Source organism: Setaria italica, chromosome IV (genome assembly GCF_000263155.2).
Source record: "Setaria italica strain Yugu1 chromosome IV, Setaria_italica_v2.0, whole genome shotgun sequence".
Lineage (NCBI taxonomy): Eukaryota > Viridiplantae > Streptophyta > Magnoliopsida > Poales > Poaceae > Setaria > Setaria italica.
Window position 1 is genome coordinate 14,028,545 of NC_028453.1, and position 19,446 is coordinate 14,047,990.

The 19,446-nt window shown below is 46.1% G+C and overlaps 1 protein-coding gene and 1 pseudogene across 1 annotated transcript; one reads left to right on the forward strand and one right to left on the reverse strand.

The window, feature by feature from the left end:
• Window positions 1-1,705: 1,705 nt before the first annotated feature.
• LOC101764190 lies at window positions 1,706-2,433 on the forward strand (annotated as a pseudogene).
• A 2,672-nt stretch (window positions 2,434-5,105) lies between these two features.
• Window positions 5,106-6,182, reverse strand: LOC101764603 (putative cyclin-dependent kinase F-2). The gene has a single exon (XM_004966862.1). It carries the CDS (start codon window positions 6,180-6,182, stop codon window positions 5,106-5,108), a length of 1,077 nt encoding a protein of 358 aa, XP_004966919.1.
• Between the last annotated feature and the right edge of the window lie 13,264 nt (window positions 6,183-19,446).

Consider the following 19,446-nt stretch of genomic DNA (forward strand, 5'->3'; position numbering starts at 1 on the left):
AACAGTGAATCTAGTAGCATTTATTTTGTATATTTGTATTGTCGATCCATATAAATTTTTAGATATTTGCGGTTTCCAGCAATTTTATATAAACCATTTCGTACCCAAGCCATGGACCCTAAGTGGATGTTTGAATCGATATGATCGGGTCACATCGGATATTTGATAATATGAACTGATTATAAAACTAATTGCATAAGTCGTTGCTAATTCACAAGATGAATCTATTAAACCTAATTAATTCATGATTAGTATATATTTACTGTAGAATTATATGGTCAAATCATGAACTAATTAGACTTAATAAGTTCATAAATTCATCTTACAAATTAAACTTCGCAATTGGTTTTATAATTAAATTATATTTAATATTTTTAATTAGTACCTAGTCCCGGTTCTATTTTTTTCTCTCCGGGTCGCGTCCCACAGAAACAGTAGAGATCGTGGGCTCGAATGAACCGGCAGTTTTACAACCTCTCCATCCAGTCTCCATCCCATGTGCTCCTCCGCTCGATATCAATGGCGCCGCCGTGCCGCCGCCAAATCCCTGCTCATCCCGCCCGTTTGGTTTGCTAGCGACACCACCAGTAGCACCCGCACGTCGTCGCGAAGCTCCTCCGTCGGTCGTCGTCGCAGTTCTGCCGCCCGCTCGCTCGTTTGCGCGACGAGGGGCCGAGCTCGCATCCACCGCCCCCTCAATTGCGCGAGCTCGACGGCGGTTCCAGCGCCGGCTCTGCATCTCGCATCTGAGGAGGAGCTCCATTGACGACCCGTGCCACCTGACCTCCTCCCGTGCAGATCGGGCCTATCCTGCGGCCGATTCACGGCGGACACTGTCTGTATAAGGGAGCTCGAACACCGCCCACTGTTCGTTGCCTTAGCCCAACTGCTGCCGGCCAATTCGAGCCTGTCCGCCGCCGAATCGTTGTCCTCCAAACGAAGTCCTCCCCCGCTCGAGCGCGACTGCCGCTGCGTCAGCTACTCCCCCGCTCAAGCCCATCTCCGCCCAAGCCCCAAGCTCGCCTCCGATGTCTGTGCTGCCCACAGCCCCCTCCGTTCGAAGCTCGTCAGGCTGGAGGCTCCACATGTCCACGGCGGAGCTCCCTCCCACCAGTACCCGGTTAGATTTCGTGCGGATCAGGTGAGGGCTGGTCCGTAAGCTCCCTACTACGATCTCCTCATCGTACAACTTCTAGAGGGTGTTTGGTTCTCTTTGCTTATTTTTAGCACGTGTCACATCGAATGTTTAGATACTAATTAGGAGTATTAAATGTAGATTATTTACAAAACCATTACAGAAGTGGAGGCTAAACGGCGAGACAGGGACAACTTTTAGAATAACCATACAAGTAAAGGGTTTCACATACAATTCACATAATTGCAGATCAATTCAAGTAGCCTTTAATGGATATTCAATGAACACAATATAAATCATGGATGCAAATGTAATATCATCATCTCTATGATTGCCTCTAGGGCATACCTCCAACACTTGCAACACCTGACCTAGATCATCGATCGAACCTTCTGCCTCGCCCATCTCTTCTTCAACCTCGCCCATTGGAGCATCTGCAAAGGTACCTCCTTGAGTCCAGTCAGGAATGTTGTCATCTTCTTCTTCATCATCATCTTTTATCATAACTCCTCTTTCCCCATACTTATATTTCTTTGTACTTCATCTTAACATGTTTTGAGAAATGCAACCATGGCAGGAGAAGCTGATAGGGCTGCTTGGAACTCTGCTTATGAGAAACGTCTTGTTGAAATATTACTGGACTACAAAGATGACCCCAAATATAAAGGTCAACATGGTTGGGTATTAGAGGGCTGGAGGGTTATCACCGACAAGTTCAATGAGAAGTTTCCCGTAGCTCATTTCTCAAAGAAGCAGGTGCAGGAGAAGGAGAAGGAGCTTAAAGCGAATTACAAGGCACTAAAAGATGCTAAAAGAGATAGTGGTAATAGTTGAAATGAATCTTTGTGTATGATACTAATGGAACCACAAGTATGGGTGAAGCTAATTGCAGTAAGCCATTTTGACTCTATACAAAATATGCTAAGAAGTAGCTAAGTTATTGTTGTTAACTAATTACCCTTTTATGTTATATTCAATAGAATCACCCAAGAGTAACAAAGTTTCGCAAGAAGCCATTTCCCCTATTTTACCAATTGGAAGCACTAATATGAAGGTGAAGTTCCCTCACTTGCATAGCTTAATTTATTACTTTCAGCATCAAACAATTTTGTTGTTCTAATATGAATTCCAATTGTCTCTTGAAAATAGGAAGTGTTGCTACAGGAAATCTAAACTTCACATCAACCATGCAAGTGGATCCACTTGCTCTTCCACCTCCTGTTGTTCCTCCTCCTGCCCCTCTTGTTGCTCCTGTTGTTCCCCCTCTTGCACCTACTATTAAAAGAAGTAACTCTTAACAAAGCAGCAGACACTTGGGTGCGAATCCATTTGCTTCGAGTTTCGATGGCCAAGAGACTTCTAGTGCACATAATGAACGCAATGAAGCTCAAGATTCAAGACAGGAAGGTGGAAGTGGGAGAAAGCGTAAGCAAAGTCACATTGGCTCTACTCTTGAGGGATATGTGGATTAAAAAAAGCCAAATCAACAAAACTTTGCAAGATCTTGAAGAAAGGAAAAGGCGTGAGGAAGAATTTTCTGTTGAAAAGTGTGTTGATCAAGTGGATGCTATGGTTAAATTAACCGATGAGGAGAAGTCATATGCTTTGGATGTCTTTGAGTCTGACACACACAGGAAGATATTCATTACATCCAAGAATCCTAATGTTCGATTAATGTGGCTAAAGCAAAAAATCAGGTATGTCTCTTTGAATATGCTCAATGTATGGTTCATGATTTACTTACTTGTCTCATCATGTCTAACCATGTAATGTTGTCTATCAAGCATGTTTGTTTGTCTATATTTATCTGTTTTGAATAATATGTTGAATCTAAGCCTTGAATTGTTAATCTGACTGTAGATCTCTCATAGACCATACTTTAGTGAGCTAACTACTAAAGATCAGAACCAAGTTGGTGTCATTGGGATGGAATGAACTATCTATGCTATGTTGGTGGCGATGTGGTGTCAACTGCCGTTGAGCCATGGAGGTGTTATTGTGAAGCATGATCAAATTGTTCTTCTACTAGACATACATGTCATTATTTATGTGCAACATCCATTCACTAGCTCAAATTTATATAGATTAAAGTGAACCATAATTTGAATTTATGGATGGTCATGTAAGGCTGGTGCAGTTTTTTGTTTTTTAGAAATGTTTCAATTCGTTTCTGATTTTTCTTTAATTTTTTCTGAATTTTTGAAGCATTTTTTCTCTAGAGGGAATTTGGCCTCGGGGTTCCCAAACAACAGCTGGGAAATCCTCCTAGGAATTGATCTACCACAGTGTAGGAATTCTCCACCGTTGAGCCATGGAGTGTTTGTCTGCATTGTACATCCATTGTCGATTCATCTACAAAGTATTACCGAACCAAAAATATTCTAATCATGCATATAATTATGAAGCATAACAAACATCATACAAATTTCATAAAACTCAAATATTGCTGAAAGTTTAAATAAAAATACACAAATTTAAAGTTCAGACCCAAACAACATGATACACTACAACAAACTTAAATGTTGTTGAAAGTTTAGATAGAAAATACACAAATTTAAATTTCAGACCCAAACATCATGATACATTACGACAAATCATCCACTGAGTACTATCTAGAAGGACTCTAAGTATCCTTGGGCAGTGAAAACGAAGATTTAGCTGACCCAGCCTCATCCTGTGGATTATTTGTGCCTCTTGTGACATTAGTACTCACTGGACCTGAAACCTCCAGGACTGGCAGTGGAGCATAACGACCCCAAAAGGAGGTTCCTGACCCGCCATAACAGCATCCTCATGACATCTTGCCAAATAATGGAGCATTGCTCTATCCTACGTGCTCATTTTCTTCAGAATATCATGAGGGCCAACTATGGTTTTCCCCTTACCGCAAGAGGAACGACGATCGCCCCCACCATCGGCACTCCCTCCAGCAGCAGTAGCCATCTCGATGTACCACAATTTATTTAGCTCATATTTAGAAATGACTAAACTATGAATAAATTATATTTTTTCCCATAATTTATTTAGCTCAAACATAACATATAAATGAAAAATTTATCCATTGTAGCTTATTCTAAAAATGACTAATTGCAAATCTCTATTTAATTTTATTATCTCTGTGTACCACAATTTATCTCGCTCCTATTGCAAATGATTAAAATAAACAAATTATTTTTTTCTCACAATTAATTTAGCTCATATTTGTAAAGGACTAAACTATGAAATTATTCCTCTTTGCTCATATTGAACAATTTCTTTGAGTAATATGAAATATAGCATCCAAAAAATTGTACCTCAAACATATATAACACATGCATATAAATGAAAATTTTCTCCATTGTCCTTATTCTAAAAATCACAAATTACTCTATCTCTAAAGCATAAAACTTAGTATACTAACCATGTATCAAGGGAGGATGAAGTTTCTAACCTTTAGAACACTTGAATGAGTGAAATCCCCACGAAATGGTTAGAAATCCGGTAGCACCTCCCCTATTTCGCCATGAATGGATGAAGCTCGAGCTGGAGGAAATAGCTCGGGCAGGAGGAAGAAGACGTCCGATTTATAAAAGGGAAGTTAGTACCGGTTGGGGGCTTCAACCGGTACTAAAGGTTGCCAATTAGTACCGGGTGAAGCCTCCACCCGGTACTAATGGGTTGCCAATTAGTACCGGGTGGTGGCTTCAACCGGTACTAATGGGTAACCTTTAGTGCTGGGTGAAGCCTCCACGCGGTACTAAAGGGGGTCACGGGAGGCTTATAGGGAACTAACCATTAGATCCGGTACTAAAAATCAACCGGTACTAAGCCTCGGGATGAATGCTGAGTTTTCTAGTAGTGTCAGGATGTGGTCATGCTATTTTGCATTAGCCTCATCCAATAAATTTTATTATCTGCTCAAACTTACATTAAATTAGTGTTTGATAAGTGAAAAAATCACTAAGAACAACTCTTTCATAACACCAGACAATCACAGCCGTAACGACTTCAGCCTGAGGAAACCTAGCGCACATCCAACAAAAGACATGGCCAGCGAGCACGACTTGCTGGCCATGCCGGTGATCTTGGCCACTCTGATCCTCCCCGAAACAGGATCCTCGTCGACGTTCTCGGTGAACCACGGACACCGGAGCGCGGAGGCCGCCGTCAGCCGCTTCTCAGGATCACACCTCAAGAGCCCTTGCAGGACCTGGAACCCTTCCCCTGACAGCGTCTCCTCCGGGACCAGCCCGCGAAGCCGGTTGCGGAGCCCCCCTCGCTGCCGCTGCTGCGCCCACCACATCCGCACCTTGTCGTCGCGGACCTGGGGCTTCAGTGCCTCCCACTCCCTCCTGCACGGCACGCCGACCACGTCGAAGATCTTGAAGAGCTGGTTCGTCTCGTCCTCCCCCAGGAACGGCGGCTCGCCGGTGAGCAGCTCCGCCATCACGCAGCCGAGCGACCACGCGTCCACGGGCGCGCCGTGGCCGGCGTTCCTCACCAGCACCTCCGGCGCGACGTAAGCGCACGTCCCGGCCGGGTAACCGTAGCACGGCGGGTCCTTCTCGAACATAGACTTGGCGGCCCCGTAGTTGCAGAACTTGACGTCGCCGGCGCCGTCGCCGACGAAGATGTTGTCGGGCCGGATGTCCCGGTGGACGATGCCGCGCCCGTGCATGACCTCGGCGCCGGCCAGCAGCTTCCGCATGATGCGGCGCACCTCAGCCTCCATGAACAACGGCCGGTCGCCGCGGTCTACCATGACCGCCCTGAGGCTCGGCCCGACGTAGTCCATGACGATGGAGTAGTCCATGGTTCCCGGCCTGCGCGCGACGGTGCGGAAGGTGTGGCCGCCGCCGGCCGCAGTGAAGCAGGCCTCGCGCAGGACGTCGCCGACGTAGCTCCGGCCGCTCCGGCGATGGAGGGACTTGACGGCAACGGCGCGACCCGTGGCGCGGTGGCGCGCCCTGACGACGACGACGCCAGTCCCGCCCTGCTGGGTGAGCCTGCAGCCCTCCTGCTTGTACCCCTGGGCGCTAGCCATCCGCCGCCTCCGCCTGCACGCCATCGGCCTCCCCTCGGCGGCGGTGGCGGCGACGTCGTCGATCATCGCGGAGATGGCGGCGGCTCGCCTGGCGCTGATCGGCGCCCCGGAGACGCGGTGCGCCTGGATCATGTCGCAGATGGCCGCGAGCCGGGTGGCGACTGCGGTTGTGTCCGCGGGGACGGCGCTGTCGCTGGCGGGGTTCGTGTTAGCCATGGAGCCGCCGGCGGTGTCAATCTCTGTGGCGGCGGCGGACGCGGCGAGGTAATTTTATCGTGTCTCAACTCTCAACTGTGCAATTGCGCGCTTGCGAACAGCCGAACAGGAGATCACACAGATGAACTCAGGGGACTCGGGGGGTTTATATGAGGGAACCCCTGCTGGAGAGTGGAGATCACGGTCGGAGTCGGAAATCCATCCGAGTTGCGCTTGGAATCCGAGACATTCTTCCTGTCCCCGTCCCCGACCACGACCGTGCCGCGCAGCCCGGCACCTCCAGCACCAAGAGCGTCGGACTCAAATCAGCTCTAGATGGCCCACGAATGAGGTCCCCGCGCTCGTGCTCCTGCACGGTGCACTCGAATCAACCCGGACGTGGTTTTCTTTTTCCTGATGAAGCGATCACTCACGTCTTTTGTACATCAATTTCATGACACATAAATATTGTTATGCACATATATTAGAGAACTCATTTGTACTATCTGATCTGAAGATTCCATGCATATGCATCAGTTTGGCTGTGTTTTCTGCTCCATAATCGGCTAATCGCCATCAGATTTCTTGAGTTTGTTTGGTATGACTGCGTTTCCTGATATGCGAAGAATGTATATGATCATACTCAGTAACTCTTTAACTGACAAATATCGTCTTCTCCAAAGAGCTCGGTAACAAGAAAGACAACCAGTGCCAAGGAGGAAGTTTCTCTTCTCTGCTACAAAAAAGGTGTCCAGGTTGCGTAGGCTCCTAACTCAAAGCAACTCCAATAGAGTTGCTATCTGACTCTCCAAGTTAAAATTTGGCAAGTCGTTAAGAAAATCGTGGTCCAACAGAGTTGCTATCTGACTCTCCATCCCATCCGACTTGTCAAACTTCTCCTAACTTGGTAAGCCAATTTGCCTTGCCAAAGTGTGGGTCCCATACGTAATAATTGCCAGAATGGAGAGTGCAAAATGAAGGCTGTTATAGTACAAAATAGAGAGGCTGTTGGAGTGGATGAAGAGTGCAAATTTTTAGAGAGGAAACTAACTGTTGGATTTGGAAAGTTGTAGTGGATAGTGTTAGAATGAAATATAGAGAGAAATTTTTTTGCCAACTTGGATAGAGAGTCAAATAGAGAGAAAAAATGGATAGTCCGTTGAAGATACTCTTACGCGAGAATACATAAATAAAGGTACATGCATGCTACTACATTCGTTCCAAAATATACGTCGTTTTGACTTTTTAGATACATAGACTTTTTTACGTATCTGGACATAACTCTAAGTATACTTAGGTGCATAGCAAAATCTATGACCTGCATTTTGAAACGGAGGGAGTATTTTCTTACGACAACAATTTCTGCACCGTAGGGTTTTTTTTTCAAGCAGCTCGAATACATTGCCGCGCATCCCGGAGGAGCGACCTCACGGGGGATGCACAGCCACGGCCCGCTGGTGCCGGGAAGCTCGAGGTTGTGACTCGCGACTACCCCAAGTCCTCTCCGAGTCTCCATTCCTGCGCCCGAGGGAGAGAGCCCTCGATCATCGGACCTGGAAGGCTCTGTCCTCGGATTTAGGCCCCGTTTGTTTCTTTAGGACCTCCTAGAATTCCTGTCATACCGAATGTTTAGGTACTAATTAGGAGTATTAAACATAGACTAATTACAAAACCAATTGCACAGATGGAGGCTAATTTGCGAGACGAATCTATTAAGCCTAATTAGTCCATGATTTAACAATGTGATGCTACAGTTTAACATGTGCTAATGATGGATTAATTAGGCTTAATAGATTCGTCTCAGGAATTAGCCTCCATATGTGTAATTAGTTTTATAATTAGCTCATGTTTTGTCCTCCTAATTAGCCTTCGAATATTCGATGTGACATGAATTTTAGTCCGGGCTAATGATGCAAACACTGTTGGAGGTATGCCCTAGAGGCAATCATAGAGATGATGATATTCCATTTGTATCCATGATTTACATTGTGTTCCTTGAATATCCATTAAAGGCTACTTGAATTGATTTGCAATTATGTGAATTGTGTGTGAAACTCTTTACTTGTATGGTTATTCTAAAGTTGTCCCTAGTCCAAGTTCATGTGAGGACACACATGAATATTAGACTAGCACATGCATTAGTTGATGACTATGTTTCACAAGTCATGGACATGGAGATGTTGAACTAATAATGTGGGCACATGTGGAGACATGTGCTAGGACTGACCCAACACGAGAACTAGTTCTCTCTTTAAACAACATATACGCTTTGTCCTTAGACCTAAGATTGTCGCATGTATTCAAGATGTGGATCGACCTACTTAGGGCTATCAAACGCTACGCCGTAACAGGGTAGTTATAAAGGTAGCTTTCGAGTTTGTCAAGAAGCATGCTATGAGACATGGTCAATCAAGATGGGATTTGCCCCTCTCTGATTGAGAGTGATATCTCTGGGCCCCTCGAGTGATCGGATCCGAAAATGCATGGCCATGCTACGTACGGTTAAGAGTTAACCTACAAAGGGATTCCGAATCACAGGATCGAGAAAGAGCGGTCGGCTTGAAGCTAGACCAAATATCGTGAGGCAAAGGGAATAGCATGTATATAATGTTGTGATGGTTCGTCTGATATGATCTTCGTGTGCGTATAGGAGTTGGCACGTCTTGCTAGAGGCCGCGACCGACTATTGGGCCGAGTAGGAGTACTCGGGCCATGTCTATACATATCCGAACCCATAGGGTCACACACTTAAGGGGCTGGAAGCCCAATTCGGATGTGATCCGAGTTGGATTAGGTTTAGAAGTACTAATGGGCCTCGGACCCAGAGGCCCATTAGGAACCTCTATAAATAGAGGGGTGGGGGCGCCCTAGGGTTTACACCTTTTTGGCGAAACACATCTGCCGTACCTCCCACGCCCTCGCCTATTGTAACTCGCGGATCTAGCAATCCGGCTTGCGACGCTTCCTCCCTGCACGTGTGGATACCTTGGAGGTGTTGCGCCTGCAACACTTGGACGAGCCGCCGACAAGCCACGACGAGCCGCCGACGAGCCGACGACGAGCCGCGGCACGAGGGAGATCTTGCTGCACGTGGACGAGCTGTTGAGGAGCTGCTAGACGTCGACGTGATCGACTACGTACGACTACGTTGATCAACTTCGCTGCATCGACGCGAATCTACATCTTCCGCACCAGTAGTGCGTCGAGTGGTAATCCCGTGATCCTTATACGGCAGTTTTCCTGGTTTATGCGATATAAATTTTTGTTTTGCGCTAGTGTAGCCTACCTCGTATCCCAACAGTGGTATCAGAGCTGTAGCTGTTTAGTTTTGGATTCGGGATGTGTGCATATGGAGATATGCGAGTTTTCAGTTTGATCTATGTCCTGGTTTTGTGCTTTTGCTGCAATGGTAGTGTAACGACATACTCCTACCGGTCGGTTTCCGCCATCGGAGTTAAGTGATACACGTAATTCCAGTTGCTGTGAGCGAAGATCAATGTGATTGGTCGAATCAAAATCCAGGGTCGTACGCCAGGCGCATTGGATGTGCAATAGTAGATGGGATCTACCACCGGGGTCGGAATTTTTGCCGTATGCATATGCTTCGGTAAATCAGCCGTAACTTTTTGGTACGATCTCGGATCGGGGTGAATTTTATATGAAAATTGATCTACAGAAAAAGTTACACATGAAATTCAACCGCTTTGCCGTTTTCGGCGAAATTAGATTTCCCAAATTCGGCTTGGAAGATGGAGTTTCGGGTATCCGAAGTTTGGAATGTTAGGACGATTAACTCTGTTTTGCAGGATGTATGTATCTTGTGATCAGTATGACCCCTTTGTGTATGTGATGCATGTGTGTAACTCATTCGTGACCTGCGTGTCGCGCGTACGACAACACTGCAGGAGCCATATGTGTTGTCACTTTATTGTATTTAATGGTCTGCGTACCAATCTGTGATGATCCAAGCAACTATGTAATCTTCATTACTAGCTTCTTTACTAGCTATTAGGCGTAATAGCATGTTCTAGTTCTTGGAGGACTCATCACCAGGAGGATGGCGCACATGGAACATGGAGATGGAGATCACCATGGTGAATAGGTTCTATGGAGATGGAGATCACCATATGAAAACGGGCCATACTGTGTCACAACTGTGTGAATGCTATTCTGTTTATGTTTTACTTTCTGCATGCTGTGATGTTAGAAGTAGAACGATCCCTCACAAAAGTTTAAGTTAGTATGCCCTCCCAACTAAAACTTGCACCGTCCCATGTCTTGTACAATTAGTGGTGGGTCTATGAAATTAGGGTGCCACTAGTTTTCCTTGACTAGACGGGTTTGTGTCAGACACTTACACGCATAAGGGTTGGTTTGCTTAACAAGGTTATCTTAACGGTTAAGGATCTTGCGGCATAAAGGTTGGGCGCCGAGACATAGAGATGTCACCCAACAACAGGAGTCATATGCGATATGATTAGCAAAAGTTGCTTACCGATCTACCTTGTTTGCTAGCGGTGATACTAAAGCTCACTAGTAGACTTGTTAGTTGTGGATCCTGAATCACTAAGTATCAATAGAGGGATATTGATTTTAGTGGGAGTAGATTCTGTTAAAATAGTTTAATGTGATTTGCTCTATCATGGATACATTTGTCTTAGTGTATTTTGCATTACTTTTGTTGTAGATTAAATGGCACCTAGCAACACCACACCGTTTGCTTTGCGTTCGGTCCTTGAGAAGGACAAGTTGAATGGAACAAACTACTCGGATTGGATCCGTAACTTGAGAATTGTTCCAGGGCCGATAAAAAGGAAGATGTTCTAGACACCCCACTACCACCAGTACCTGTTGATGATGCATCTGCTGCCGTTAAGGCTGCTTACAAGAAGGCATTCGATGCTAATCTTGAGGTAAGCTGCCTTATGCTTGCTTGCATGGAACCCGAGCTGCAGATGCAGTTCGAAACAAATCATGAGGCACACGATATGATCGTGGCGCTCAAGGACATGTTCCAGACACAGGCTAGGACGGAAATGTTCAATGTGTCCAAAGCCTTTCTGGAGTGCAAGCTAGCAGAAGGCGCAGCAGTAGGACCACATGTAATCAAGATGGTTGGTTACACTCAGCGATTGGAGAAGTTGGGCTTCCCTATGGGCAAAGAGTTGGCCACTGACTTCATTCTTTCATCTCTTCCACCTAGCTATGGTAAATTCATCTCGAACTACCATATGCATGGGACGGAGAAGGGTCTGAATAAACTGTGTGGTATGCTCAAGACAGTAGAGGTAGACATTAAGAAAAGCGCTAGTACCAGCCATGTGATGGCTGTACAGAAAAAGCCTACCTTCAAGAAGAAGGGCAATTCTTGGAAAAAGAAGGGTAAGGTTGGAGTGTCCAAGCCAAACCCAGCGCCCAAGGCTAAAGCTGGACCTGCTCTAGATAAAGAGTGCTTTTATTGTCACGAACCTGGTCACTGGAAGAGAAACTGCAAGCAGTACCTAGCTTCGTTGAAGAATGGCGGAAGTAAGAGTACTTCTACCTCAGGTACGCTTGTTGTTAATGTTATAGACAACATTTTTCTCGCTGATACAATTATTAATTCTTGGGTATTTGATACCGAATCGGTTGCTCATATTTGCAATTCGATGCAGGGAATGATAAGAAGTAGAAGCGTGGAAAGAGGAGAAGTTGATTTCCACGTGGGCAATAATGCAAGAGTTGCTGCGTTGACCGTTGGGACGATGCAACTCCACCTCCCGTCAGGATTTATTGAGTTGAATAATTGTTATTTCGTTCCTAGTTTAAGTCGAAACATTTTGTCTCCTTCTTGCTTGATGAAGGATGGTTATTCATTTGCGAGTGAAAACAATGGTTGTGTGATCTCTAAGAATGATATGTTTATGGCTTTTGCACCCATTGTGAATGGATTATTTGTTTTAAATCTTGATGGTTCACCTGTCTGTAACATAAGTGCTAAAAGGCCTCGACCTAATGATTTGAGTCCTACCTACTTGTGACATTGTCGTTTGGGTCATATAAGTGAAAAGTACATGAAAAAGCTTCATTTTGATGGACTTCTAACTTCGTTTGATTTTGAATCATACGAGACATGTGAGGCTTGCTTGCTAGTCAAGATGACCAAGACGCCTTTCACAGATTTCCTAAGAGAACAGTAGACTTGTTGGAACTCGTACATAGTGATGTATGTGGACCAATGAGCACGACGGCTAGAGGAGGATTCCAATACTTCATAACTTTCATTGATGATTTTAGTAGATATGGCTATTTCTACTTGATGAGGCAGAAGTCTGAAACCTTTGAAAAGTTCAACGAATTTCAGAATGAAGTTGAAAATCAGCATGGCAAGAAAATTAAGGCCTTACGATCTGATCATGGAGGCGAGTTTTTGAGCCACGAGTTTAGCAATCATCTAAAGAGTTGCGGAATTGTTTCACAACTTACGCCGCCTAGAACACCTCAGAGAAACGGTGTATCCGAGCGATGTAATCGAACTTTGTTAGACATGGTTCGATTAATGATGAGCCAGTCGGACCTACCGTTGTCATTTTGGGGATACGCTCTAGAAACAGCAGCTTTCACACTTAATAGGGTACCATCTAAATCCATAGTTAAGACACCATATGAGATGTGGACTGGAAAGGTTCCCAGTTTGTCTTTTCTAAAGATTTGGGGATGCGAAGTATTTGTCAAGCGACTTCAGTCGGACAAGATCACACCCAAGTCGGATAAGTGCATTTTCGTGGGATATACAAAGGAAACTTTGGGATATTATTTCTACAACCGGTTAGAGGGCAAAGTGTTTGTCGCTCGGAATGGGGTTTTCCTAGAGAAAGAGTTTCTCAAAGGAGAAAAGAGTGGAAAGACAGTGCATCTTGAAGAAGTTCAAGATGAGCCGATCGGGCAAGAATCAATGAGTGATGCCAACATAGCAGAACAAGTTGAGATACCCATGGCAAGAGAAGCACCGCCACAACCACGAAGGTCGGCAAGGCTCCGCGAAATGCGGGAAATATTATTGTTAGACAATGATGAGCCTGCGACATATGCAGAAGCAATGATGGACCCAGACTCCGAAAAATGGCAGAGTGCCATGCAATCCGAAATAGAGTCCATGGGAGACAATCAAGTTTGGAACTTGGTTGACCCGCCTGATGGTGTTAAAGCCATAGAGTGCAAGTGGATCTATAAGAAGAAAAAGGACATGGATGGAAATGTTCACATCTATAAAACACGACTTGCGCAAAAGGTTTTCGACAAGTTCAAGGAGTTGATTACGACGAGACTTTCTCGCCCGTAGTGATGCTTAAGTCCATTCGGATTATTCTAGCTATAGCTGCATATTTCGATTATGAGATATGGCAGATGGATGTCAAGACAGCTTTCCTGAATGGAAACCTAGCTGAGGACGTGTATATGATACAGCCTGAGGGTTTTGTCGATCCAAAAAATGCTGGAAAGGTATGCAAACTTCAGAGATCCATTTATGGATTGAAGCAAGCATCTAGGAGTTGGAACATTCGTTTTGATGAAGTGGTCAAAGGGTTTGACTTCACCAAGAACGAAGAAGAGTCTTGTGTTTACAAGAAGGTTAGTGGGAGCTGTGTAGTATTTCTAATCCTATATGTGGATGACGTATTACTGATTGGAAATAACATTCCTATGCTTGAGTCCGTAAAGACTTCACTGAAAAATAGTTTTTCGATGAAGGACTTAGGGGAAGCGGCATATATTCTGGGCATTAAGATTTATAAAGAGAGATCGAGAAGGCTTATAGGATTAAGCCAAGATACTTACATTGACAAAGTGTTGAAGCGGTTCAGCATGGAAGAGGCAAAGAAAGGGTTCTTGCCTATGTCACATGGCATACATCTCAGCAAGACTCAGTGTCCTTCGACTGCTGATGAGCAGGATCGCATGAGTAGAGTGCCATATGCCTCGGCTATTGGATCTATCATGTATGCAATGATAAGTACTCGCCCAGATGTTTCATATGCGCTAAGTATGACAAGCAGACACCAGTCTGATCCAGGTGAGAGTCACTGGACAGCAGTGAAAAATATTCTTAAGTACTTGAGAAGGACTAAAGATATGTTCCTCGTCTATGGAGGTGAGGAGGAGCTCGTTGTAACAAGTTACACCGATGCTAGTTTCCAAACTGACAGAGATGATTCAAAGTCACAATCAGGATTTGTGTTCACGCTAAATGGTGGTGCTATTAGTTGGAAGAGTTCCAAGCAGCAAACGGTGGCCGATTCTACGATAGAAGTCGAGTACATCGCGGCTTCGGAAGCCACGAAGGAGGGTGTTTGGATAAGGAATTTCCTCATTGAGCTTGGTGTGTTCCCGAATGCGTCCAGCCCATTGAATCTCTACTGTGATAACATTAGGGCAATTGCGCAAGCAAAGGAGCCAATGAACCACCAGAAGAACAAACACGTAATGCGGCGATTTCATCTCATTCGAGACTTCGTTAACCGGGGTGAGATCAAGATATGCAAAATACACACGGATCTGAACGTTTCTAATCCGTTGACAAAACCACTCCCGCAGCCTAAGCATGATGCGCATGTAAGAGCTATGGGTATTAGGTACCTTCTAGATTGATTCTAGTGCAAGTGGGAGACTGTTGGAGGTATGCCCTAGAGGCAATCATAGAGATGATGATATTCCATTTGTATCCATGATTTATATTGTGTTCCTTGAATATCCATTAAAGGCTACTTGAATTGATTTGCAATTATGTGAATTGTGTGTGAAACTCTTTACTTGTATGGTTATTCTAAAGTTGTCCCTAGTCCAAGTTCATGTGAGGACACAAATGAATATTAGACTAGCACATGCATTAGTTGATGACTATGTTTCACAAGTCATGGACATGGAGATGTTGAACTAATAATGTGGGCACATGTGGAGACATGTGCTAGGACTGACCCAACACGAGAACTAGTTCTCTGTTTAAACAACATATACGCTTTGTCCTTAGACCTAAGATTGTCGCATGTATTCAAGATGTGGATCGACCTACTTAGGGCTATCAAACGCTACGCCGTAACAGGGTAGTTATAAAGGTAGCTTTCGAGTTTGTCAAGAAGCATGCTATGAGACATGGTCAATCAAGATGGGATTTGCCCCTCTCTGATTGAGAGTGATATCTCTGGGCCCCTCGAGTGATCGGATCCGAAAATGCATGGCCATGCTACGTACGGTTAAGAGTTAACCTACAAAGGGATTCCGAATCACAGGATCGAGAAAGAGCGGTCGGCTTGAAGCTAGACCAAATATCGTGAGGCAAAGGGAATAGCATGTATATAATGTTGTGATGGTTCGTCTGATATGATCTTCGTGTGCGTATAGGAGTTGGCACGTCTTGCTAGAGGCCGCGACCGACTATTGGGCCGAGTAGGAGTACTCGGGCCATGTCTATACATATCCGAACCCATAGGGTCACAACTTAAGGGGCTGGAAGCCCAATTCGGATGTGATCCGAGTTGGATTAGGTTTAGAAGTACTAATGGGCCTCGGACCCAGAGGCCTGTTAGGAACCTCTATAAATAGAGGGGTGGGGGCGCCCTAGGGTTTACACCTTTTTGGCAAAACACATCTGCCGCGCCTCCCACGCCCTCGCCTGTTGTAACTCGCGGATCTAGCAATCCGGCTTGCGACGCTTCCTCCCTGCACGTGTGGATACCTTGGAGGTGTTGCGCCTGCAACACTTGGACGAGCCGCCGACGAGCCACGACGAGCCGCCGACGAGCCGACAACGAGCCGCGGCATGAGGGAGATCTTGCTGCACGTGGACGAGCTGTGAGGAGCTGCTGGACGTCGACGTGATCGACTACGTACGACTACGTTGATCAACTTCGCTGCATCGACGCGAATCTACATCTTCCGCACCAGTAGTGCGTCGAGTGGTAATCCCGTGATCCTTATACGGTAGTTTTCCTGGTTTACGCGGTAGAAATTTTTATATTGCGCTAGTGTAGCCTACCTCGTTTCCCAACAAACACCCCTTATTTGGATCCTCTACCGAGAGCGCGTGGCCGTGCCCTGCTACCTCAAAGATCTAGCATGTACAGAAGCGAATCAAATCTCGTTGATGACACAAGCATCACAGGCAGGGAAGGGGCCACGGGTGCACTTCCATTTGTTAGGACCCTTTTGGCAGCCTAATTCCCCTCTTGGGTGGACGGTCGAGTGGGATCCCTCCTCGGACGATGAGGAGCGGGATCACCGATGTCCTGTTTGGCCTCACCAGGGACATCCAACCCTTGCGCTAGTTTTCGTTATTTACCTTGTTCCGCTGCTTTCGAACCTTGTAAAACTCTGATTTCGAACTAGTGTGTAATGAACTGTTGGACTAATTATTTGAGCTATTGTATTTTCTGGAACCACTCACCTTCGTGTGAGCTATGCTAACTCGGTCCTGTTTAAGTGGTTAAATCGGATGAAATCCGACGGATCGTCGAGTTAACTTGATTAAAGCATGAGATTCGCGTGTTAGGCGACTTAACCGTGCTTTAGCTAAGTTAATCCGAGGTGTTCCACCACAGCTGGTACCAGAGCTGGTTTAGCAGGACAGAGAACACAATGGGTCCTAAAACACGTTCCTTTTGAATAAAATTTGCAAGAAATGTGTTGAAAAATCTCGTACGATCCTTAAGGATGACCTTAGTACAAGAGGCCCTAGGGGATTTTTGGGTTATTTTAGGTGGCTACTACTTATTGGTTATTTTGCTAACCTCCAGCACTTCGTCACGTGTATCATACGTGTGCCGAGTTCCGCATCACGAGTATGCGAGGGTTGATAGGGAGTTCTATTCAAAGGACCCTATCATCGCGGTTGTTTCGCCCACGTTTATCATACGTGCGCAGGTTCCGTGTGTTAATTCATGCGAAGGGTGGTATGATTCGATTCCAACGAGCCTATCATCACGGTTGTTCGCCCACGTCTATTATACTTGCGCAAATTCCGCATCTTGATTATGCGAAGGGCTATATGGTTCCATTCAAAGGGGACCTATTTCCACGGTTGTTGTGCTGTCCATGCAGCGTTAAACGCATGGGTGTCATTTCTATAGTGAACGGTAATGCTTGGGGAAGCTTTCGTGAGTGCTGGCACGAAAGGTTCATGTGGTTGTGTTTTCCGCAGGTACACTAACCGCATTCGCTTAGGGAACGATGCTAGAAACCGACTAGCTACTATAGGGAGCGACGTACTTGTTGCCTTGCCACCAGCACTAACCGCGTAAGACCAAAGCTTTTGCCAGTTGTTTTGGCTGAGAGGACGAGGTAGGTCGTATATGCGTCATGAACTAAAATCTGTGAAACCACCTCCCTAAAACAACCTTGCCCTGGTAAAGCTCTTCTTCGCTTTAAGGATTTCTAGCTACCTTCTCAGCTTGCGCTCTGGTTAAAAATCCGAGTATCTCACTCTGCTCGATCTGTTCTCTTTGGGGTTTCTGTCTCACGCTTGTTTCGGTTCTTGGTTCCAGATGGCTGCTCCCGGACATGTGTTTCGCGGCACTGATGGCACTTCCCACTCCACGTGCTTACACTTCGAGGGCTTTCCTGCTATTTTGTGGGATACCTTGAGGTGGTTTGGGTACCAGTCACCGCCTCTTTACGCGGGACGGGAGTACCAGGAGCACAGAGTGCAGTGATGCAATGTGCAAATGGTTGTACCTCCACCCCCTGTACAACCCGAGTGGCCCCAGCTCGAAGTCTCGACCTACGGTCACACCCTTAAAGACACCTGGGAGTCAGCTGCCCTGCAGGCTCTCACCCAGTTTTGCCGGCTACACTCGCTTGAGGTCCTTTTGGACCCAATCGGTTTGTTTCCCGCCAGGGATCGGCTGGACCCGGCTTGGCTTGACCGCGTCAACAACATGGAGGTGTTGGCAGCCTCCCACTCATTGGTCACCCTCTCTACCACCACAAGGTGCATGTCAGCTTTGTACCGGCTGATTGAGCTTCAAGGACAGGCTATGGCTATCTTGGCTCGGATAGCCGTAGACACCCAGGAGCATTTCAACACCGCCAAGAGAGGCTTGGTGGAACGGTCGTATCAGCTTATCCAGAGGAGCATACAGGTCTCCGACATGCAGGCCAGAATTTCCGAGCTTGAAGAAAAGTGACAGACATGGAGCATGATATGATGCAGCTTGCCGAAGAAAAGATGGAGGTTGAGATGGAGCTCGCGGTTGCTAATGCACACTTGGGCGAGCACCACGCCGAGCTCGATGCCATCCATGCCTTGGAAATGCAGTTGGACGAGCAAGAGGCCCCGGAGGAGGAGGAAGACCCTAAGGAGGTAGTGGGAGTCTCCAGTATGGACATTGAAGATGGCGACGCCCCTTCTCCGACGCATAGTGTTCCCTCAGTAGGCAACCTAGATAACTTTTAGGTTGGAGGCTGTAGGAAGCTAATCTTTTGTTGTACTCCTCGGCAACCTAAATTTTGGATAGCAATGTAATAGGTTAGCCTTGAGTTGAGTGCTCCTCTTGTGTTGAAGAACCAGCAATATAATGATCTTGGTAAAATCAGTTCCTTTTGGGACCCGTTTGGGATGCCAAAGTTGCATGAGTTTTTGTGCTGTGACCGCACGCAGGTTTTCGTTCCTTTGGGTCTGTCCAAAGTGTGGCCGACCCAGGGTCGCAAGGTCGGATGCACCCGACCCCTCGCAGCAGGTCTCCGCCTCGCCCGACCCCTTGTTGCACGGCTCCGCTTCACCCGACCCGAGCACTTAAGGCCGGACATAGTGGAACCCATGGGATATGGTTTTGACTCGCCTGAGGTTATGTGCAGACCAGCCGATGAGAACACGGATCTTGTGGAACCTACTAAGTGTGGATCAAAACACCTTTCCGATCGGTTAGCAAAGTAATATGACCATGCAGAACCGAGCTAGTTGCTAACTAGGATGGCAAGGAGAGGTGTACACCTCCTTAATAAAGAAATGTTGTTGGATTGCACTATCGGTAAGAGTTGCATTTAAGGATTCAACACATACGTTCCCGCATGATTGGAATACTTCTGAGATTATGGAACTAATGGAACGTTGACTCTTGCA